This window comes from Manis javanica, chromosome 6, assembly GCF_040802235.1.
Source record: "Manis javanica isolate MJ-LG chromosome 6, MJ_LKY, whole genome shotgun sequence".
In the NCBI taxonomy this organism is placed as follows: Eukaryota; Metazoa; Chordata; class Mammalia; order Pholidota; family Manidae; genus Manis; species Manis javanica.
This window is the reverse complement of record NC_133161.1, coordinates 92,629,920-92,654,147: the sequence shown is the minus strand read 5'-3', so window position 1 is coordinate 92,654,147 and position 24,228 is coordinate 92,629,920. Positions and strand designations below refer to the sequence as shown.

Genomic DNA, 24,228 nt, shown 5'->3' with positions numbered 1-24,228 from the left:
TTTTTTAGTTCATAGCTTCAATGTGGTATGTGAAGTTGATTACAAAGATTGTGATAGATAATGAAAATCTTAATAATAAAAAGTTAGTGCAAATAATAAAAATTTAGTGAAACTGATTTTTAAATCAAAATGTATTTAAGCTTCAGTAGGCTAGATATATCATTTTAATCCTAATGACAACTCTTTGAGACAGATACTTCATTATCTTCATTTTGTAGATAAGAATGAGGCAGAGGTTTAGTTTGTGCAAGGTCATGTGCCTAGTAAACAGGGCTGGGATGGGTACTCTGGTCAGTGTGTCTCTTATGCCCTTGCTTTTATCTACTGTCTTACATAGGCTTTGATCTATATGACCATTGGTTTCCCAAATTAGAGTTCATTTATGCAAGGCAGTAATGACAACTTACTACCATTACTTTCTAGTGAGTACTTACTATGTGCTAGGCTGTGTGCTAAGCATTTGAAGCATTCAACCACAAGGACTTTTTATTATTTCAAGCACAGGATTTTCTCTATCATACATATGTATGTTTTTTTTACACACAAGTAGATAAATTTGTTGAAAGAATGAATGGATCCAATCTCTTTCCTAAGTCTATAAATCTTGGTCTATTTTATCTCCTTAGTATGGAGAATCCTGTTTAAAAAGACTGGAATAATTCTTCTCCTTAATGTGGTCTGGAAGAATCCATTCAGTGAAGTTAGCTCCAGAGAGATATTGGGTAGAGAATGAAAGCACCCTTCCTGTTGCAGACTGCCCTGCATTCCACTTTTGGTGGCCACTCTCCAAATGAAGAAGAAAGGACCTTAAATCAGCTTTTCCCCAACACATTTTGCTGATTGAGTGATGTTAACAAATGATACTCCACAAAACAGACCTATGTTTAAATTACTTTGGGCAAGGCTGGTTGGAATGAATTTTCAAACAGGTTACTACAGGACTAAATCACTACGGAGCCCTTCATATGCTAATATAATCTCTAGAAGGCTGTGGGTGGGGGGCATTTCCTAGGTATCTAACTATGGAATCCTTAGTGTTCCTTGGAGAGCATTTTGGGTTTGGGGAACATACTTAAAAGACAAGGGTTATGTGTTAAGTATATCATAATTTGCATTTTCAAAGTACTTTCATTGGCCAACTTTCTGGCTCTCACAAAAAGAACGCTAGCTAACTAACTATGCTGTAATACAGACAGCATTGTAGAGGAATGAGATCTGGCCCTGGAGAGTGATGGGCCCTGGGTCTGGACCAGGGGCAATTACAAGAAAGTCACCAAGCCTCTCAGTTGCCTTGTTCTTCATCTATAAATACTCCCTTTGCTCTCAGAAGCCCCCAAAATCTCTACCACCAGGACTCTGTGAAATTGCATTAAATGAGCTCTACTCTTCCTGTTACTGTCACTGATCTCTGGTTGGCATTCACCTCTGTAGGTCTGATGCTTGAGCTTTGCGAGGTAGATTATATGCTCTCATTCATTTTCAGCAACAGCCATTGCACTGAGCCCCATTTATGGATCTGACACTGTTTAGGAGGTGAGATGCAGAGATGAGCAAAGTACCTGCTCTCATGGAGCTCACAGTAGAGATGGGGAGAAAGTTAAATAAACAAAAAGGCCAAATAGCCATAAAAATACATGTGGGTTGTAAATTGTGGGTCATCACAATAGAAGACAGACCTCCCTCCCTACCTGAGGGACAGTAGACCAGGTCAGGAATGATCATTCCAAGGAACTTACACTTGAGTGGACCCAGGAGGGGTCTAAGTGGTCGTCAGATGATAAGGTATGCCAGAGACAGAGGTTGATGTTAGAAGGACTTTCCAGGTAGAAGAAGCAACATGTGTAAAGGTGCAGGAGGCTAGAAGCATGGCCTCTCCAGGAAACAAATACATCATTGAGGAGTAACCAAGGAGCTGAGATGGATGAGATGTGGAAAGGCAGGCAGTGTTTATATATAGCGTATCATATTGGGGTTTTATTCTGTCAATGAGAAAGGGAGTCATTATATTATTGTAGGCAAGGGAATGAGTCCCATGATCAGGTTAGCATTTAAAAAAAATAGTTAATTGTGGTTGTGTGGAATTCAGGTTAGAGGAAATAGAATTGCAAGGAGACGTCTTTGAAGTCTAGTCCAATACTTAGTACTAATTGCTAACATTTTTTGAGCACTTATGTGCCAGGCACTGACATAAGCTTTTTTTGGGGGGGGGTATCATTAACAATTACATGAAGAATATTATGTTTACTAGGCTTCCCCCTTCACCAAGTCCCCCCCACATACCCCTTCAGTCACTGTTCATCAGTGTAGTAAGATGCTGTAAAATCACTACTTATCTTTACTCTAAGAATGACATAAGCTTTTATTGCCTCATTTAAATCACTATTACTACAACCTATGGCATGTACTATTATTTATTAGTAATGTACACTTTGGAAAACTGAGGTCTAGGATGGTTAGGTAATTTGCCTAAGATCACACTGATGGCATGGGATAGAAACAAGATTTTAACAAAGGCTGACTGATGGCAAATAATCATCTCAATTATTCTGCCATACTGCATCCAAAAATATTTTTCATAATGACTGACATTCAAACGTTTGCTGTGTGTAAGTATTTTGCCCAACGAAGTATTTGGATTATTCCACTTGACCTAACTGATTAATGGAGCCCAATCCAGGGCAGGGCAGGGGGGATGGAAAGAAGGGGCTTCTTCTGAGAGTCAGGCAGAATTGGCAGGCCTTTGGGAGGATGAACCTAGGGTGGTTTCCAGTTTTCCATCTGGGACAACGGGGTGACATCCATGAGGATTGGGAAGAGGCGTAGGAGCCGGTTTTGACGAGAAGTTGTGGGTTTGTTTTGGACCTCTGAAGTTTGAGGTTCTGGTGGCACACTGAGTGGAGATGTCCAGCAGGGATTTAGAATCTGGGGTCCCTGGCATTTGGGCGGCTGTGGAGGCCTGACACGGGAAAATGAACACACAAGATTGTTCTCTAAATGGAACGTGGCCCCAATGGTATGATTATCATTTCTTAGTTGTGTCTGTGTAAGCATGTGTAAGCATGAGCCCTGGAGTGGGGCTGACTGTTCTCGAGCTGTCTGCTCTGCCAACCCGCCTGTCACCATCGTGCCCCACCCCTAACTCTCCTCCTTCAGTCTCTAGGAGAAAGACCTCGTTTCCTGCTTTCCTCTGAGGCAGTGGCTGTCTTCTTAAACAACTCTCTTCTAAACAATGGTCAAAGCTGCTAGATAGAATATCTTAGATATTCTTTTAATGGTATAGCTGCTGCAGATTATTGTCATAATGTATTTTTACTGATGTTATTTTTAACTAAAACATATACCCTCAGACTGTTTAAACAAAGAGGACTCTTGCAGCAATGTAGTCTGTGCAACAAATCTCAGAGGATGAAAATAGAAGCTCACAAATTTGGTTGCAAATGGAAAGAGAGGATGTTATAATAAATGCCTTGGCGAAGGTCCAAATTTTTGAAGAGAGGGTAATGGTTCCTATCCAAAGGTATAATAATAATTCTTATATATATGATGTTGGGCACTTATCTTGCAGTTTTGAAAATCATTAACCTCTTAAGAAAATGTTAGATATGGATATTGCTAAACGTTACAGGTGGCATTTAGAATCTATTCTGCTTTAGTATTGCCAAATTATTTTGAAGGGATCTTAAGTGTTAGGTTTTTTTCCTCTTCTGCTCAGTTGGCAGAATACGTTTGAAATCCCTAAAATCTCTGCCAGTCTTTATGCCCCTTAAGAGCAAAGTTAGTGTCTTGTTTACCTATGTATCTGTCAGAGTACTACCTATGGAGTGTTCTAGAAACAATCTATATGTCAAAATTCATAGTTTTAGCCGCTAATAGACATATTGGCCATAACATTGTGCTTTTAGCCCCAAAAGTAAGGTCTTATATAATATTATTTTAAGCTTACATTCACAGTTTTATTTTTCACCATGAAGGTTATTTGTCCTACAGGTCCATCCTTTCTTTTCCTCTGAAGACATTAAGCACCTATCCACACAACTGTTTATAATTTCTACCAGACTTAAAAAGTTAAACTTCACAAGCCTTTCAGTCTCCAAATTATAGAAAGGAGTCAACTAGTGACTAACTTTTGGTATGAATTGGAGGGGTACCTTTCTTAGGATGGTTAGCTTGTACTTAGGGAGGGCTGACAGTGGATCCTTGAGATAATGCTGCTGCAACCTCAGCAAGGACCACGTGTGCGAGAGAGAGCATTCTTCATCGCGTGGGTCTAAACTGCCAGGCGATGGATGCAGGTGTTTGCATCATTTTTTGGCTGTCCTTCCACCAGCATAATTGGCTTCATCAGAGTTCCCGGAGACATCTGTCATCACTGTATTTTCCTGCCAGGGCTTCATCTTCTGGTTGCCAAGTTGTTTCAGCTGGTGGGGGCCGCACACCTCGCTGTAAAGGGCATCCTTCAACTGCTCTGAGATGCCCTTCGTGGAGACAGGGTTACAGGCTTTCACACCTCCTGTGGCCCTGAAACATAGTCCAACCTCTAATGTGCAAGGGCCGAATATCTGTCTGCATCTCATCAGGGGAAGTAGGGTGCAGATGTGCTCTGCCTACAGAGTGAGATACGTGCTATGAAATTCCAAATTTCATGTTGGCTTTTATACTTACTCTTCAAGGAAATACTTCTTCTTTCATTTCAGACATCTTTTATCTTGTCCTTTTCTCTCACAGTTGAACCCGGAGGTGACTCCCTAAAATCCAACAAGCCCCTGGCTGAGTCTATGTTGGCAGCTTTCAGTTTAACAAAAACTCATCTTGGGCCCACTGTCACTAAGTTTTGGAGACGTGCTTTTTATTTCTAATGACGGCACTGATTTTTCTGTCCTCTCCCTTTATCCAGCCCCTTTTCACCTCCCCTGGCGACAAAGGCCAACAGACAACTCGGCAGGGGCTCACCTTCCAGCTGGTAGGGCGAGCCTGGTGCCAGACAGGCGCTGCCTGAGTCAGCAGCCGCAGGATGCACCTGCCCTTTTCTCAGCCCTGAGCCGTCTCCGTGGCAGTCCGAGCTTTACCCTTCATGTTTGAGGGAGGGCTGGAGGGGAGCCTGGAAAAGATTTGATGATGCTTTGATCAATACATTGCCCTCAGAAACTTGATCTTTCCTGCTATTTAGTAACCATAATTTTTGTACCATACCCAGTGTACCTGTAATGACTGTTCTGACCCATAGACTGAAGAATGCTAAGCTTTCTGAGAGTTCTGGTTTAAAGCTGTCTATACACCTTCTAATAATACAGGAAAAAGAAAAACTCTTTTTTTCTTTGAAAATTTGTAGACCACTTAAACCACTTTCAACTGTTGTGTCCTAAAATCCTATTGATTTTGCTTCTACCTGCTTCTTAAAAAATGCTTTATTGCTTATATTGAAAGTCATTTAAGATTGATTTTATTTTTAGACTTCTGTAGTTTTATATACAAGTATTCTCAGTGCCCTGCACGTTATGGTTACATGCCATTTAGCAAGTGACAGCACACATAATAGAGTACACTACTATTGTTTTCTGAATAGGACACCTTGTTATTTTTTTTCAAGACCTAGTATCTGTTATTGTCATGGAAATAATAGAAAATACACAGTGTAATCAGGTAAGGCTTTGAGACCCTCAAGGGAGCATGTGACTACAGAAGAAATCCAGTTATGCGTTCACAGTTTTTCCTGAAGTAGTTAACAAGTACTCAAGATTTTTCTCTCACTTAGAAGAGAAGTAGGAGAAAGAGGAAGAGGCTCACCCACTTCTATCTAACAGGAGTTGTTTTTCTCCAACGCTAGGCATGCAAGAAGCCTCGATGAAGCTCACTGAGTCGCTGCATGAAGTCTATGAGCCTGACTGGTATGGGCGGGAAGATGTGAAAATGGTCGGAGAGGTGAGAGCTAGGATCGCAGTGCAGGGGAGCCTGGGGTGGGGGTGGAGTGGTTCTGCAAAGCTCCACCTAGTCCTTCTCACTCCGCCTGTCCCTTGGTGCCCCTGTTACCACTTCACAGCCTTAATCATGAGCAGGCACCTCGTATGCGGAAGGCAAGAGAACAATCCTGTCGTCTGGATCATTCCAAACTCATAGTGACTAATGGACACGGTTGTAAAACTACTTGGGTAGAAAGCTGTGGGTTAAAGGTAATTTTCCTTCAAAATAATGAAAGCATTATTCAGTCCCTTACTATATGTCTTAGCCCATTCCATCAGGAGAGCTGGCTCATGGCATGGTTTTGTGTACTAACTTCACCCCTGTACCCCACCTCCCCCACCCCCCCTTGAAAGCAGGGACAGAAGCTGGGGAGGGCATCTATTTCTCTTAACCCCGAGCTGGTCCACTTGCTGGATTGCAGTACCTGAGGAGAGACCTGGTTGGCCTCCTGGGGAATTTAGCTCCCTGCAGACCTTGTGCCTGATTATGTCTTAACACCTGAAATCCAGCCGCTAGCTGAGAGCCATCCTGCTGGTGGGAGGGGGACAGTGTAAGGGAGGCAGAGTGGGGTAGAGACCAGGAGTCTCTGTGTGATGCTGGATGCATTCTTTAATCTTCTTGCACTTCAGTTTCCTCATCTGCAGAATGAGAACAGTAATTGTACACAATAGTAATAACACATGTAAGCCTGTGTATTCTTGTCATCAACATGGTGCTCAGCCATGTTATTATTACTGACATTGGAAAGCTGCCTGTCAGGGGTTTTCTCATGTCCCAAGTTCTTTGTTAAAACAAGGAACAGTTGTTTGTCATGCCTGCTTCACTTGAACTCCTTGCTGCTCATGTAGGCACAGAAGACCTCAGAGCTGCGGCCACCGCGGCTCTGGGGAAGGCCTGACGGGTGACGCGCCCTCTCCACAGCCTTGGGGAGGGCGGGTTACCATGCAGCCCAGGCCACGCTGCTCCACGGAAATTCTGACATCCCCATCTTGAGCTTTGTAATCTTCTTATGGCTGAGGTAAAGCAGAGATTTATTTATAGAAGAAGAGCTCTTGTTGGCCCATTACCTCTTTTGAAAGTTTTTGGGATATACATTGGAGAAAACAGTTTCCACACACCGTTTTCCAATGTAATTATTAAGTAATTGCATCTTCTCTCCTGTTTCTTCAATATAAAGACACTGTGTTTCAACATCATGGTGTTAAATGCTTAACTAATTTTGTAAATTTCTGATTAATGGTGTATAATTAAAACTTCACCATGAAAAGAAATTTTAAGGGAATAATAGGAACTTGTGTTAATGGCTTTTCAGAATACCATTGTCAGAGTCTGTGAGTGGCAGTTACCACTGTTGAAATTCATTCCTTAAAGAAAGGACTCCTATCCTACCTTGGCCCTATGTGGCTGCCAAGATGTTTACAATCTTCACTTGCAGATCCTAATAGGGGCCCTTTTAATGGCAAAGGAACAGAACACTCCATGTTCACAGTGTCTACTCACATCAGGAGATGATGAGTCTTTTCAAATACAGAGGATTTAAATTTTTTGTTTGCAAAAAATCCTTGAATTGGAATCTGTAACAAGTAGGATTGGTTTTTGAAGTGTAAAAAAGAAACACAAGCAAATAAGTCTCCCCTAGAAGTATTTTCAACAAGATAGACACTTCTGTCTTTCCCATTAAGGACTTTGGAGGTGGGCAGCCCAGGTGTGGTGTGGCGGACCCACAAGCATGAGGGGCCCATCTCGGCCATCCTTGCTCCCTCCTCTGGGTTCAAGGTGACTCTCTGAGCACTGGCCATCTGCTCTCATTTCTGCATTGCAGTCAGTAAGAAGGAGGGAGATGGAAGATAAGCCTCTTTTTAAGACACTCTTAAAGTACATCCCATTGGCCGGCACTGAGTTTCATGGCTACACTTAGCGCAATGTAGGCTGGGGGAATACACCATCTAGATACTAGGCAGCCGTGGGCCTGGCTAAAACTGGAGGTTCTATTACTTAAAAGAAAGAAAGGGTAGATGCTGAGGACCAAGCAGCAGACTGTCAGGAGACCCCAATGTAGTAATGGAAGAAATGTGAAGATGATCATCTCAGGTACCTACTATATTCCTGGGATTCTGAGAAGCACTTTTCATTGTCCACTCACTTTACTGGGGAAACTGAAACTCAGGGAGGTTCAGTTTTTCACAGTCACATAGCCAGGATATGAATCCCATTCTGGTGAAGCAGCCCACAGAATAGACAGATCATGGACTTTGAATTCAAGGATACAGACCTGTTGAAATGGAGTCTGTCCTTTATCAATTCTGTGGCCAACTTATGTAACATCTCTGGACTTCAGTATCCTCTATTGTGTCAACAATAAGAATTTCTGCATAAAGCTGTCATGGGAATGAAATGACCTCATGCACACATACACAGGTAAAATATTTAACCCAATGCCTTGATACAGTGAGAGTAGAAGTAATAATAATAATAATACCCAATGTTCATTATATGTTTGCCATAGTTGATACTCCATAAATGGCCCTTCCCAATATGACTAAATTTTCTGCTGTCTCTGTAGAGACTTCAGCAATAGCTGTTGTTTGTTTCTGTCTGGAGTGGTTTCTAATTTCATGTATTGCTTCTGAAGCAAGCTGTCTCAGTGGAATTCTGCAGTCTCTTAGCTCTGAAGACCTTCTATAGGGATCTAGGGACATTCTGAAGCTTCTACATTCTTCATTAATACAGATGCAGAAATATGTTTTTTAATGAGCTGAGTTCTTAGGTATTGTATCAATATCTACATTGTAAATCAGAACAACATTGTATATTGTTACTATATTGGATATTGCATAGCCTGTATTGTAAATTAGAACTTGAAGCCAAATTGCCTTGAAATTTCATTGTATCATTAAATAATCCACATTCTTTCTAGCATCTACTGTCTGGGGAAGTATTTCTTATCTCATTTTATAGTTCTAGATTTTTTTTTAGAAGTTTGGTGAAAGGTAGCCAATTAAACTAATTCAGCAGTTATGTCTTTATTTCTCTTTCTTTCAGAAATGTGATGTGCTCTGGGAGGACTTCCATCAAAAACTAGTTGATGGGTCCTTGCTGACACTGGATACCTATCTGGGCCAATTTCCGGACATAAAGGTATTTTACTCTGTGTCTATAAAGGGAAGAATTGAATTATCCCATGTACTTATTGAAACAGGGGCAAGAGATGAGTGGAATTAAAAGTCCTCAAGCTGATATCAAAGACAGTTGGTAACTTTTCATTTATTTAAGCATGGAATTTTTATCCTGTTCCTGTCAGTATGAAATAAAGGTAGTTACAGAATTTTCCCCTTTCATGTACTGCTTCAGCTTTTTATTTCTCTACAAAGAAATCTTTCTAATACTCTAGATACAAAATTATAAATCAGAGATACCAAAAAATTTCTGTATTCTTTATATTCAAACCTTTTTACTGCATAGCACTTGATAAGAATTTCCCCTAGAATAAACAAAAGTCACAAGGAAAGGAGGAACTTCATTGTAAACATGAGAGCAAGATGTGAACTTTCTTTGTTTACTCTTTATTTCTCATATGTTCATAGCACACCTGCGTATTTTTTTTCTCTCCTTGAAATTTTCAGGTTCAAATTGAAGTATTATGATGTAAACATTTCAAGTACCTTTGCATCTAGTTCTAAAAATACCATGTCTAAAACACTGTGCTGTTTGACACTTGGATTCATTGAGAGGGAAATACACCAGTGAAGAGTATAGTCAACCCTTAGATTTGAAATTGACTCTGGAGGGAAAGCTGGTTTTTAAACCATCAGGGTTGCATATGGCAAAGGGTAGGACTCATAGATTTGCTGCGCAATCGGTTTCCCTTCTCAAGGAGGAGTGGCAGGTAAGACAGCAATGTGCTACTCTACCTGTAGGGTGAGGAAGCCGTGAACCAGTGTCCACAGGCACCTGCACTATTGTATTAGGTAACTTGTGATGTGCAGGTCCACTTTGACCTGGTCTTCATAGCCACTGCCATAGACTGGGAAACCATCTGCAGTAATGTTCAATGGCCTTGGCCATAAAGCATAGGGAAGCTTCTTGGCCAAAACAGCACCCATATCAATAATGTCAGCTTCCTTGGTCCCACATGAAATACCTAACACCAGTTGGCCAGCAAAGTCCCCAAGTGTGCTTTGGGGCACCCAGGGCACCAGACAAGAACCTAAGGGAACCAGACTAGCTACATTAGCCTTATTTGCAAAGAGTCACAGAGAAAAAGTCTAAATGATGAATTCTCAGTGATGGTATCGTAATAGGTGGGAGAGCACTTTATTTATCCATTGCATTACTGTATCCTAATTAAAATATATGCCAATTTTTAAAACTTTCTGAGAAAATAAAAAATTAAAGTAAAAACAGTTTTTTTTTAATTCTCCAATCTCATGCACTAGCCTATAGGGAATGTGTTTTGGGATATCCCCAGATTATTTGATAGAACTTCAGATTTTTGTCTTTGAAGTGGTAGCATTTGTGGAGCAGTCTGAGAATCTCTATCACACTTCAGAAAATTGTTTATGGGGTGGTAGTTTAATATCTATAAAACTCAATCCCCAATAATCAGAAGAGGATAAGGGAAACACTTTGTCCTTGTACTTGAACATTTCAAGGCAGTCTGCCATTTTTCTGACTTGTTCATGTGACATATATTCATAGTATGACTTAGCTAAGGAAATAAGGCTGTGATTGACAGGGGAACACAGTTGAAAAGTTACTGAGTTTCAGGAACAAAATCTTAGTATCCTCAAAAAAAATATGGAGGATCTTAGTTGTTGTGGTCCTGCCCAGCGACAGTTATTTGGAAGTTGGCCGTACACTCTCTGGGAGTATATTTGCATACTTTATATATATATAGTCTATTTTGTATATGTCATTAAAAGACAAATACACACAGAAGTACCTACATGAAAACAGAGAGAGATTAAAATAAGATCACATGGATTATACGGGCTAGTCTTTGCATTTTTTCCATGTCAGAAAGATGAGGAACTCAGGAGAACTTTTGCTTCAGCAGGCCCTTTTCTTGGGGTCCATGGTTGAGGTCATGCACAAAGACTATCTTTCATTTACGAAAACATCTTTACACTAGGATTTGGAAATAGTATCGTCTTCCTGGATGTCCTGAAGGTGAAATATATGTCATGGTTTTACCTGCTTCATGGACAGAGGCTGAAACAAGCTCGTTCTCTCTCTTTCTCTGACATTGTGTTTAGAATACCATAGCATACACACAGGGTTTCAGCCAAGATAGAGGATTATGAAGCTGCTTTATACAATGAACAGCTGAGGAAATAGCAGTGTTTAACATGGAAAGGAAACTCTCGGGAATTGAAGAGCAGGTGGGAGAGCTGTTTGTAGCATTTGAAAGACTTGTGCAAATGCACTTTAGTTACTGTGTGTGCCTTTACTCAGTAAATGGAAGTTAGACGTGGATAGAGATTTCAGCACTTCATAAAGTTGGTGCTGAGTGTTTATGTAACAGGTTATTGATGGAAAGGAGGATTGTGATTAAAATACTGAGTGGAGAATTTTCAAAGCATGGAACACAGTTGACTTTTTTGAACTCCCATTAAACCCAATAGGACATGTGTAGTTAAAACCTCAGGCAAATTTCCAAATATCCACTGTAGCCATCAGCAAGAGCTACGAAGTACTAATCACAAGGGGGTGATGTTTGACTTTTCTCACTGTGGTTGGCAAGGCACCCAGTGTTATAGTACTTAGTATGCAACACTGAATCTACAATCAGTGCTATAATAAGAGCCAGCTTGTTACCAACCCAGGGAGGCTTACAGCTGTGAGCAGTTATTGTAAAATGTAGTTTACATTCTATCTTGGCAGCTATGCGTGAGCAACTAAGCATATATTTACAGCAGTGTGCCAAATGAAATTTGGTTATTATTGAAATTTAAAAGGTACAGTAAAATATTTTCTTTACTGTATAAGGTCAGTGCACAGTGGAAATTTGAAGAAATATTAATTAAACAATTTAAGCTATTTAGTGTTGAATGAGTACATTTAAATTTACTATTGGATGGTTAAATAAGAATTGTATCATTTTCTATATAAAAGCTGAAGTATTATTAACTCTACCCTTACTTAGGAGATTTGGTTCTTTTTTCCAGTTTCCCAAATATCAGATAGGTAAAGAAACAACATTGATTTGTTTTTCCAACACAAAAATATGTGCATCAAAATGAGTGATGGCCTTCAGAATAGTCATTCTACCATGGTAAGCTCGACTCTGTAACTGACTTGTCAGTTACACAAGAAAATGGATCACATTACTTCACTTCTTGTTTTTGAACAAAAAATAGGATGCCTGAGTGCACTCTTCCACCTTATTCCCAGTCTTAGGAATAACTGAATTTTAGCTGTTTTAAAAATCAAATTCATCTCCAAAGAACCAGGATCTGCTTCTTGGAAGATACCAAAGGAGAGTGCCCCAGCCCTGCACCCTCATCCCTCAGGTCCCCAGTGCTGAGCTTTATGAGTTTGCATATTGTTACCCAAGGCCAGTGACTGCTTCAAGGGACACTGTTCCTTTGAAGGCAACAGATGTTTGCTAAAAATAATGAGCTTTGTCACCTCAGAAGCCTACTGTGTCCACCATAGGTCACTGAAGGGCGTCACTCTGCCCAGGCTCATTCATCACAGATCGTTAAGCGAATGTGGTGTGTCAGCCATACTTCCCACTACTAACACCAGTGGGAATTGGTGGGTGCAGAGTGGGAAGTGAAAGATACTGGAGGCAGCTAAATGACAATAGCTTCCCAGCCCACCTCTCATCAGTCCTGAAGGGGGTATAAAGGAATAGGCTGGGGTGACAGATGGTAGCTGAGTGGCAGCATCTGTCAGAGAAACACAGGAGCTGTAGGGGGGGTACTAACCAAGAGTCAGGAGCATGGCTGGGGCAGAATGGGGCTGGTGAGGTGAGGGCAGTGGGGTCACAATATAGGAGGCCCCTGCTCCCAGCTGCTGACCCCACACTTCCAGGACTCTGAGAGGGAGGGCCTTCTCTCAGTGTGCGCCTCATCCCACACCTGGCATTGGTTGGGGGGCTGATGTCTAATTCATCTTTGCCACAGACTTTCTGAGTAATTCTGGACAAATGAGAGGATAATCCCATACAACTGGAAATCCCCTCCAAGTAAAATGGGAATAATCCCTCCACCACACATACCATAGGTCACTGTGAAGATCCCAGGAATTTGACTATGGTTTGTAAGCCAAAAACATTTATTTATTTATTTTTCTTATTGTATCAAATTTAAAGTTTCCTTACAGCTCTCCTCCTGCCTTAGTTCTCTAATCAGACTGGCTGAGTGTAGCAGCAACTAAGGATCTTTTAAAGAAGGACAGATGCCTGGGCCTTACCTCAGATTCATTAAATCAGTATGTCTTAGTCTGGGGCTCAGGAATCAATCTGACACTATTTGCTTATTAGTTACACCTCTTTTTTTAAAACTTAAATATTTAGTGGTTGCCCTACAATTTATGATGTATCCTTAATTAAGTCTAACTTCAAATACTATTATAGCACTTTATAAACAGTCTAAGAATTTTACAATATTCTTCTAGTTCTTCCCTCTCTTCCTTTGTGCTGTTATTGTCATACATTTTTCTGTATGTTATAAACTCCACAGTATATTGTTTCTGTTCTTTGCTGTAGATTATCAATTGTCTTTTCAATGCGATTAAAAGTGAGAAAACAAAATCATGTATATTAACCTTGATTCGTACTCATTCTTTGTATAGCTCTACTTAGTATTAACATTCTTATATTGGCAGTGAATTCTATTTACTTTGTCCAAAAAACATTTTATTCTCCTTCACTTTTGGAAGATTATTTTCACTGGGAATAGAATTCTGAATTGGCAGATTTATTTTTATTTTTCAGTACTTTAGAGACGTCACACCACTATATGGTGGCCTGCAGGGTTTCTGAACATTAGTCTTCCATAATTCTTACCTTTGTTCGTTATGTTTTTCTTTATTCTTGAATTTAAGCAGTTTGGCTATGATGTCTTCAGACGTGTATTGTTTGCTGTTTATCCTTCTTGGCATTATATGAGTTTCTTGGTTCTGTACTTGATGTCTTCATTATTTCATACAATTCCCAGCTGTTGTCTCTTCAAATATTTCTTCCCACTCCCCTCCCTCTCATTTCTTTTTGAGACTCCAGATACTCTATGTTAGATCATCTGATACTGTATTATAGGTCTTGTATGCTTGATTTTGTTATTTTTTTCAATTCTTATTTCTCTGTGTTTTAATGGCAATAATTACTCTTGCTCTGTTTCCAAGTACACTGTTTCTTTCCTCAGCTGTTTTAAGTTTAATTATTGGCACATCAAAGACATTTTTCCTATCACTTTTTAAAATTTCTAGCATTTCCATTTGGTTTCTATTTGACTATGAAAGCTTCCATGTCTCTGCTGAAATTCCCCATCTTTTATGTCTGTTGTCTACCTTTTCCAACATTTTAGTCATAGTTATCTTAAAACTCCTGTCTGATTTCCAGGGATCATTTATCTACTGAAATTCCAGTCCACGTTGCTCTGAAGATCCAGTCACGATCCTCAACTGCTCTGAACGAGGAAAGCATTTCAGCAGTCAAAAAGAGAGAATGTATGACCGTGTCTCTTTCTCAGTGCATGTTTTTCCCTGTTGGCAGAATCGCATTGCGAAGCGCAGCAGGAAGCTGGTGGACTATGACAGTGCTCGCCACCATCTGGAGGCTTTGCAGAGCTCCAAAAGGAAGGATGAAAGTCGGATCTCTAAGGTAGGGATTGATCCCACTGACTGTTGACACCACTCTCTATATTTCATGATTTATAGCAACTTTGCTTTTTAAAACTAAATATTTCCTAAATAGTGCTTTTAAAAACTAAGTATTAAAGGAAACATGATACTTGTGGGCTGCTTTCCCTAATTTTTAATTAAAAGTAAGGGTTTTCATGTTATTGTAGAATTTGTATTCCTGACACTGATTCATACATTTTGATCAGAATAAACTTTGTACCCCAACAATACTGCAGGATCAGTGAAAGTAATAAGTGTTACTATACTTCTTTATGAGGTTGTAGTGCTTATTTGGAGCTAAAATGCAGGTTCAGATAGGAAATCAAGTTTGAAATTCTCAGACATAATTTATGGTTGTCTGAAAGTAGAGACATGTGCTAGGTTTGTATAATACTCATTGTCTCTTAGAAAGCCCATTTCAGTAGCTTTACCATGCATGTCACTCACTCACTAACTAACTAACACCTGATCTTGCCTTCTCGGATCTGCCTACACACAGCTGTGTGAATGGTGGTTCTATATCGTATATCTAGATACATGCTTAAGCCTTTTAATGGCTCCCATTGCCTTAGAAAAGAAATCCTAAATTTTTTAGCATAGCATATGAGACCTTCACAACTTGGTTATGACTCACCTATCTATCCTAATCAACTTTCAAGACTTCTTCCCCACATCCCCTTCCATGCACACATCCTAAGCTAGAGCCTTCATGACCTGCACATTGGTTCCTGAGCATCTCCGTTAACAACTGCCCTTCATGCAAGACTCCAGAACTGCCAGGCATCACATTCGACACTGTATCTATATCAGGATTCCCTAATATAGCACCTGTGAAATAGGTGTTTTTACAGATGAGGTAGCTGAGGAGAAGGAAGTAAAACAGTCCAGCAAGTTTACACAGGAGGTAAGCTAGAATTCTAACCCAAGGGACTCCACCTTTATGTACTGCTGTCCCTTCTCCACCCACTTCTTTAGCAAACATTTGCTGATTCTTTGAGATTAGTTAAAAATCACTCCCTCTGGAACTTTCACTGTTCTCTGTACCATCTTCCCTAGCAGCATGCTTCAGAACAGATTGTAAACCTTATCTTGTAATTATTTAGATTTTCCTCTAGACTGGGAATTCATTTAGGAAGCATCATGTCCAGTATCCAGAGCAGAGCAGGGTATGTGACAGACAGTTAACACATTTTTGTAGAATGAATGAATCTGCCAGAGACTACAGGCATAACCATTATAATCAATTCAGTTTTCTTGTCTTAGTAAGACTAAATATTTCACTTTTATTGAAAAAAAATCATGTGAATTTTAACCAGAAAAATGTCTCTCCTTGAAATGTTTCCTGAAGGCCATAAAGCTCTTCCTATTTTATGTTAAATAATGTTGTTGTATATAGAAAAGGCTTGTGTTTCAGTAATTTTTTTTAACATAAACCTGTGTTGTATATCATTTCTAGGCAGAAGAAGAATTTCAGAAAGCACAGAAAGTATTTGAAGAGTTTAATGTTGACTTACAAGAAGAGTTACCATCTTTATGGTCAAGGTAAAGATGCTTCTGTATGGGTTGTACATGTCACTTTTAGAAGGTCAACAATGGTGAATATCCCTTATCTTGTCTTTGTTGCCTGTGATGCATCAGCACTAGCCAACAGATGTGTCCTTTATCTGTGCTTTCAAATATGTGCTTTCAAATATTAGCCACATGTGGCTGGTTGTGGAGTGCTTGGAATATGGCTAGTATGACTGAGGAAGTGAGTTTTAGATTAAATGCATTTTGTTTTGATTTGTTTAAATTTAAATAACCCCAGGTGGCCAGCAGCTACCATACTGATAGCACAGTTTTGCACCATGACAGATTTCTCAAGTGGAATCCCAAAGCTCAACTGGAGGCATTATGAGAACGGCCTTTAACTTTGGGAGTTTACAAAGCTACCCTTTTAGCTCTTGGCAGCACTTCTTTTATTCTAAGAGTTCATCCAGTCTTCTGGCTTTGATGCCAAGCCTCTACTTTCAACTCTTACCTTTTAACCTAAATTTCACTCCTATTTTAAGTACTAAATATTCTTATTTATAGTTACTCTGCATTTCTCATGGCATTAAGTGCTTTTTCCATCATTTGTCTTATTTTTCCTGCTCTATAGTAGAACCAGAAATTGTTGGATGAAGTGGAGCCTTGTATCTCTCAATTTCCATCAGCATCCCCCTGCTTTCATGCCAAATAAACAGAATTTTGGTTGCCATATAACACTGCTTTAAGTGAGATTCTCTAACCAAACTTGGAATGATATTGTTGCTCCCTAGAGCACTCCTATATAGAAATTCTAGAGCTTGTACTTATCCTCTAAAATTATAAGCATTTTGAGCATCTAGACTGGAGTTTGTCCATGTCTGTGTTCGTCTCTAGGGCTCTCAACTTTGACAATAGTTGGCACTTAGTGTTTACTTTTGAACTACTGAAATATCTAGAGCAAATTTTGGCTAGTTTATTATAAAACTAAGCCATAGGACATGTCTGCTACATTGTCCACCCATAACCCAAAGTTTAACATGTGTGAAATTAACTCATTGCTCACCTGAATTCATTCATTCTTTCAACATCTTTTCTCTTTTTGCTACTTTTTAAACACAATAAAGTATTCTTGGGATCCTAGCCCCAAAGCTGTGGAGTCATAGACTATGGGCACCCAAGGGACCATCAAAGGAAACTATTCGTCCCTCTTCTGTGTGGTCCTCCAGACTGGTCTGTCCCTCCCCATCCTCACTGCCACCATCCCAACCCTCAACATCCTCTTGTGGATTATGATGCAGTCTTGGCCTCACTGTTCTGTCTTCAACTTGATCCTGTGCACCTCTTCATTGGGAAGCTCCACCTTGACAATCTGTGGACTGCTTGGTAATTTGCTGAATGTGCCCAAAGAAGACCTCTCTTCTCCCTCAATGAGGGTCTTGGACAGTTGAATATATAAAATTGTTTTAGGGATTAGATGAGATGAATATTTATAATTTTAATTTAGTTATTCATGCCTATTTAAAATCACAAATGATAAAAATTATGTGTTTTTTAAATGTTTTTTACACTCTCAAATTTCAAGAAATACGTGTATTCACGATCTTTATATACATCTTTGGCATCCATGGCTTTGTCCTCATTAAAGACACTCATCAAGTCAGCTGGTAATTCTCTGGAACTTATCACCTTAATGGATATTCCATTCCAAACACAAGTTGCCATCTGTATACAATTAAGACAACTATTCTTCTCATTTTTTCCTATAAAGGAATTTTTGTGATCTCAAATATACCTACTCCATTGCTTTTTTAGATATATCTTTAGAAATGCTTGGGTACCACAATGCTCAACACTTCCAAGTATGAGATAAGACTCCCGGGAAAATTGCCAAAATTGCCAAAGACAGTTATTATTTGCCCTAATGTGTACTGGGAATGTAACAAAATTTCTGTTTTAGCTCTCTCTGTAAGCATCTAAAACTAGGCCTTTGCCAGATAGTATTTGGCTGTTCAAAATAAAGTAATTGTCACAGTGTCTTGTAATATGAGACTTTGTGAGGACTTAACCACAATGGGAATATTTGAGGGACAACTTTTGCAGAGAAACCTTTCCCTTCTCTGGTCATATACAGTATAGATGCTTCAGTGCTTCTTAACCCAGCCTACCTTCTCACACCGGCACTCAAGGTTCTTGTCCTTTTTATGTCAATCAGATTCTACCCTTTGTTCAAACTTAGATTAGGCCTTTCTTTATATATAGTATGTTCTTTGACTAAGCCCAGATTGTTCAACCATAATAATTGTGTGTACTGTGTGTGTGTTTGTGTGAAAGAGAAAGAGAGGGAGGGATTATTGAATACTTTCTATTTGCCAAGCATCATTTTGCATACTTTACATATATACAATTACATATATATATATATATATATATATATATATATATATATATATATATCCCCATTTTACAGATGAGGAAGCTAAGGATCATATTGGTCAAACACTTTGCCGAAGTTTATAAGGTTTATAAATCTTCAAGCTGGCACTTAAAACATTTCAGTGTTTTTTCCTATAAACCCTGCTGTCTGTATTTAGTGCCTCTCTTTTATTTAAGATGAAATTGTATGCAGACTTCCCTAAATAGAGTTTATTTCATAAAATTATTTCATAAATACACATGTTTTCTTCAAGCCCTATTGCTCCCTCTTGAAATTGAGGTTGGTAGTACTCTGGTATATTCTTTGCCTTTTGTGGTGAACTGAATAATACTGAACACATTGTAATAAGCATTTCTTGACTCATTAATGGCTGAAATCCTATATTGAACTATTCATAGCCATTCAAAATGTTGGGTGGAATATTCTGTATATGTCTGTTATGTGCAATTGGTCTGTAGTATTGTTCAAGTCTTCTGTTTCTTTATCAACTTTCTGCCTAGTTGTTCTTTTCATTATTGAAAATGAGACACTGAAATTTCCAGTTACTACTGGTGAATTGTTCACATCTCTTCAATTCTGTCAGCTTTTGTTTTATGTGTCTTGGAGCATTGTTGTTAAATGTACCATTGACCCTTGAATGACACAGGTTTGAACTACACAGGTTAACTTATATTTGGATTTTTTTCGGTAAACATACTGGAAAAATTCTTGGAGATTTGTGACAATTTGAAAAAACATTTCCCCCCCTTTTGCTATTTTATTGCAAGACTGTAGTATGTAATACATATAACATATGAAATATGTATTAATTGATTGTTTATGTTGTCTGTAAGGCTTCTGGTCAACAATAGGCATTAGAAATTAAATTTGGGGAGTAAAAAGTTATACTTGGCTTTTCAATTCCATGGAGGTTTGGCAGCCCTAACCTCTGCATTATTAAAGATCAGCTGTATTTATGGTTATAATTAGCATAACTTCTTGATGGATTGACCATTTTATCTTTGTAAAATGTCCTCCTTTGTCTCTAGTAGTACATTTTGTCTATTTTGTCTGATATTACTATAGCCACCTCAGCTCTCTTTTGGTTACTCTTTGCATGAATGAATTTCTTTTTCTTTCAACCTGTTTGTGCCTGTAAAGTGTCTCTTGCACATACACAGTTGGATTTGTGTGTGTGTCTTTTATCCATTCTGCCAGCCTCTATCTTTTAATGGCATGCTGAGGCCATTATATAATAACTGATAAAGTAGGCAGTGTATCTACCGTTTGGTGTTTGCTATGTCTTGTGTCTTTTTTGTTCATCTATTCCTCCATTATCCTCATATGTAGCAAACTCTTTAAAAATTTTGCATGTATCAGGGAAAAAAGAAATAAAATACTACCTAGAGGGGGATGCAGGTTCTATTTTAGAAGAGGAAACATTAGGGTGTGTTTGTACATTCTAAAGGAGCTTACAATTCATAAGAGAGAGAGAGAGAGGTATCACAAAGAAGGAAGGGCTCCAAAGAGAATGCTTGAGCTGTTTCTTTTAAAATGAGTAAAGTCACCATTTAGTGAAAAGGATTTTCTAGGCTGAGGAAAAATATGAATAAAGGCATAAAGGCATGGAGATTGAAACAGATATGTGAGTTCATGAAACTTTAATTCATTTATTGTAGCTGGAGGTCATAGTGCCAGGGTTGAGGAGGATGGTGGTGGTGTTAAAGCAGGACAGAGGCGGTGTCAGATTCACTCATTATCACCTAGCAGATGTCAACTGACCACCTACTGTGGGCCAAGCACTCTTTCAGGTGCTAAAGATCCTGCACTGAAGGTTTTTACTTTCTTGGAGCTTACACTGAAGGATAGGGAAAGGCAATTACCAAGAAAAGAAATAAAGAGTAAAATATCAGACAATATGTTCAATGCAGAAAATAAAACAAGGTAATGGAGTGGAGCATGACAGCAGATGAGTACCTAGTGTAGACTGGGTGGCTAGGGGAGGCTTCTCTCAGAGAGGTGGATAGTACATGAAGAAAGGGAAGGTTTATGGAAGTACTCAGTTCCATTGTATTTATATATGCTGAGTTTGAGGAATGATTAGGAACTCCAAAAGGATATGTTCATTGATCTAACTAAATCTGGAGCTCAAAAAGAGATTTGAGGTAGTAGTTGGTGTCTTGAAGGTGGGTGAGGTAGGTGGTGAGGTAGATCAGGTGGCAAGATGAGGGCAAAAAGAACCTTTAAGAGCACTGATATATAAGGGCTCTGCTGAAGAAGAGCCTGAGAAGAAATCATCAGAGACGTAGGGAGAGACCTGGAAGAGCAGTTTCTCAAAACACCAAGAATGGAGAGAATTGTGTAGGTGAGAGAGAGCGTGCTGGCGGTGTCATGCGCAAGAGATGGAGTGGATGAGGCCCGCAGAGGCACTGCCTTCCGTGAGCGTCCGAGAGGTTCCTGCTGTGGTGGAGTCAGGAGCGGGTGCCTGGCCCTGGAGGGTCCGTGGGAGACGAGGAAGCAGCTGTAGACGTCATCTGCTGTTCTGAGCGTCTCTGCTGTGGTGGAAGGAATGAGGGATAGTGACAGCAGGATGACAAGGCAAGGGAAGCCTTGAACAGGAACTTTCACCATTTTGAGAAGATGACAGTGGGAGTGGAAGAGGTGGGGTGATTTAGGACTGAGGACGTGGGGCATGTAGGGTGTGAGGACAAGGACAAGGACGGGGTGTTGACAGAGCCACCAGACAGTGCTGAGAGGCAAACCATAGGGCCCCTGCTTAATGATGCAAGATGGGGAACCTGAGGGGGGCAGTAGCCTGGAAGGACAGCCGCTGTGCTCTCTGAGGAATCAGCAAGTCAGCCAGGGAATGGAAAAGAAGGAAGGAAGGCTCCAGCAGCCTGGGGAATCAGGCGCACGTGTAGGCCACTGACCTTCTTACTTCAGTTGTGAGTGATGGCAAGATGCCCGACATGCAGTAGTAATTCATTGCATAATATGTATAAATAAAGGTGCTGGGCACGGAGGTCACCACGTTAGGAGTCCGTGCTTTGGTTGGACAGCCCTCAGGATGCCCCCATCTGCTGTGTTTGAGGACTGGGGGAAGCACAGCGAGGGAAGCCACGAGATGTGCGTGCGCCATTGTGGGCCACGAACGGGGCTGTGCTGGGGGCGGTGCTGGGAGGTTGACGGACAGGCTGTGAAGAGGTTGAATGCGCGCGGCCTGGAGCTCAGAGGACCGGTGCAGATGAGCTCAGACGGTCACAGGAGTGCCAGAAGAAAGCTCTTCCTCCCCAACCCCCTCACTGAGGGGCGGCGGAGGAAGCCTTCTCCATTGCAGGGGCTCTGGGGGAGCAGTGAGACCCCACCGAGGGAGGCAGATTTCCCTCAGGGCAAGGCAGAGGGGAGCATGTCCTCCCTGCGAACTCAGGCTGTGATAGCTCAGCTGTTGTTAATCCTTTCACTATTCCTAAGAACAAAGAAACATCTTAATAAAGAAATTAAGTTGGTCTTGACAGCTAACCAGAAGGGGCCTGTAGGTGCCTCGGAGAAGTCCTTTAGGGAAATGGTAATGTCTCAGAGTCCCTTGTTTATGAGGAGCTTATGAAATGAAACCTGCCAAGCAGATAATATCAGTATTCAGAGCCTGGTCCTCTCTGTGGGTGTGTATCTCACTGCTGGTGGCACCAGTTTTTCACAATCCAAAGTTACAGTCAGAATATGCCATTCCGGTGGATCCACTGCCACATTTGTTCACTTACTGGCTTGTTCGGTCATTCGTTCACTCACTCACGGGACACTCGTGGCGTGCCTGCTCTGACCAGGTGCTGGGCCTGTCTGTGATAGTGAACTAGCAACTCCTTTGAAAGAGTCTCTGATTTCATAAATTGGAGAAAATCACTGCGTGATCAGTTGCATCAATAATGTTGAATGCTTTTTTTCCAAATTAAGTATATTGTAGTTGATTTAATTTCTAAATTATAAAAAGAAACCATGAAAATATTAGAAAATTATAGACACTTGTTTTAGTCATTCTAAATAAGGTATTTATTTCAGTGCCACTGATTTCTCAAATAATAATTAAGAGACAAGTTAAGATGTGCTGTCTAGGAGAAAACAAAATTTAAAGACAGAAGAATACTTTCTTGTTTCTCCTAAATGTCTCCAAGTTCAACACATTTAATAGAAAATCCTTTACCAATAAATAAGAAAAATATAAGCACTAAGAAATAGGCAAAAACTATGAATAGGTGACTCACAAAAGAAGTACAAATGGGCCAAAATAAATGAACAAAAAAGTGTTAACGGTAATTAAAGGAATATAAATGTAAAAGTCAGCAAGATGCAAGCTAATTCTTGCTGAATAAATTTTACAAAGGTTTCAGATAAAGTCACATTCAACGTGGAGGGACTTTAGAGGCCCTGTCTGTGTGGGGACAGTTTGGCCTCACACATCAAATCTTCCATCATCTGTACCTTGCACACAGCATTTCCGTTCAAGAAACATTTCCTAAGGAAATAGTAAAGCTGTGTGCAAGGTTTCATAGTTCTTCAGTAGGGTTTTGTTCATCATAGTGTGAAATCAGTGAAAGTAAAATAATACCCACCAAATTCAACTGCATCCCCCCCTCTGGTCCGAACACCCCCTTCTCTCAAATCTGACCTGTTCTTCAGGGCAGCCTGTTGTCTCCTGTCAAACAAATGTTTGGAGCTGGCTCAGGGCCATTACTACCCTCTCTCTCAGTTCCTTCAACTATTTCTGTGCGTATGTCTTCAATTTTTGGTATTTAATTGTGTAGGCCCTTTTGTGGTAACTTTAACATTCACATGCTGTTTGAGATCTGCTGCCTTTCCTCTCCAGTATGAATCGAGCATATGTGTTCATGAGTCAGCCGCTCAGGGGTTCCTCTAACATCGTTGTTAGTTCCTGCAGCCACCTTAGCCCCCCACCAGACATGCACCCACAGTTGGATAGGCCCTTTGTGGAGTAATTGAATGAGGAAAGGGATGAGGAATTACTGTCTGGTTGATCGGGGCCCTAGAGAAGGACTCCTGTGTTGTCATTCAAAGTGTCCCAGGGTGACTTCTCTGCAAATGATACAAAGAGTCAGGTCCCTCTGCACAGTGTTGTCAGGGTAACTGCAGTCTCTCCCTCCCTCCCAGCTGCTGCCTTAGTTAGCCTCCTCACAGAGAGTTCAGGTCCTCTCCTCTCCCCCATGCAAACATGGCTAGGGGCTGCAAATAGCTATTGCTGCAAATAAATGCTGTGCTCCATAAAAACATGCAGGATTGCAACAAATTGGTAGGTTTTTTACTTCCCTCTGTCAAACATATTTTAGAGCCCAAATATATGATACCAAAACTAGACCATTTATGTGTTCTAAAAATTAAAAATGAATTTCTCCGTCTCAAATCCTTTACATGATACGCATCTAAAATATGAACAAATTCTCAGGGCCTTGGTTTCGAAAGTGTTCCCTCTGAACCAGCATCATCAGTGCCAC

The 24,228-nt window shown here is 40.2% G+C and overlaps 1 protein-coding gene across 2 annotated transcripts in view; it reads left to right on the top strand.

Moving 5' to 3' along the window:
• The window catches only part of AMPH (amphiphysin), a 223,190-nt gene that overhangs the window by 139,330 nt on the left and 59,632 nt on the right, over positions 1–24,228 (top strand). For both annotated transcript variants that reach the window (XM_037010906.2, XM_037010905.2), the window contains exons 4-7: positions 5,825–5,919; positions 9,001–9,096; positions 14,678–14,785; positions 16,262–16,347. In XM_037010906.2, the coding sequence (XP_036866801.1) occupies positions 5,825–5,919; positions 9,001–9,096; positions 14,678–14,785; positions 16,262–16,347 (385 nt within the window). The remainder of the gene's footprint in view (positions 1–5,824; positions 5,920–9,000; positions 9,097–14,677; positions 14,786–16,261; positions 16,348–24,228) is intronic.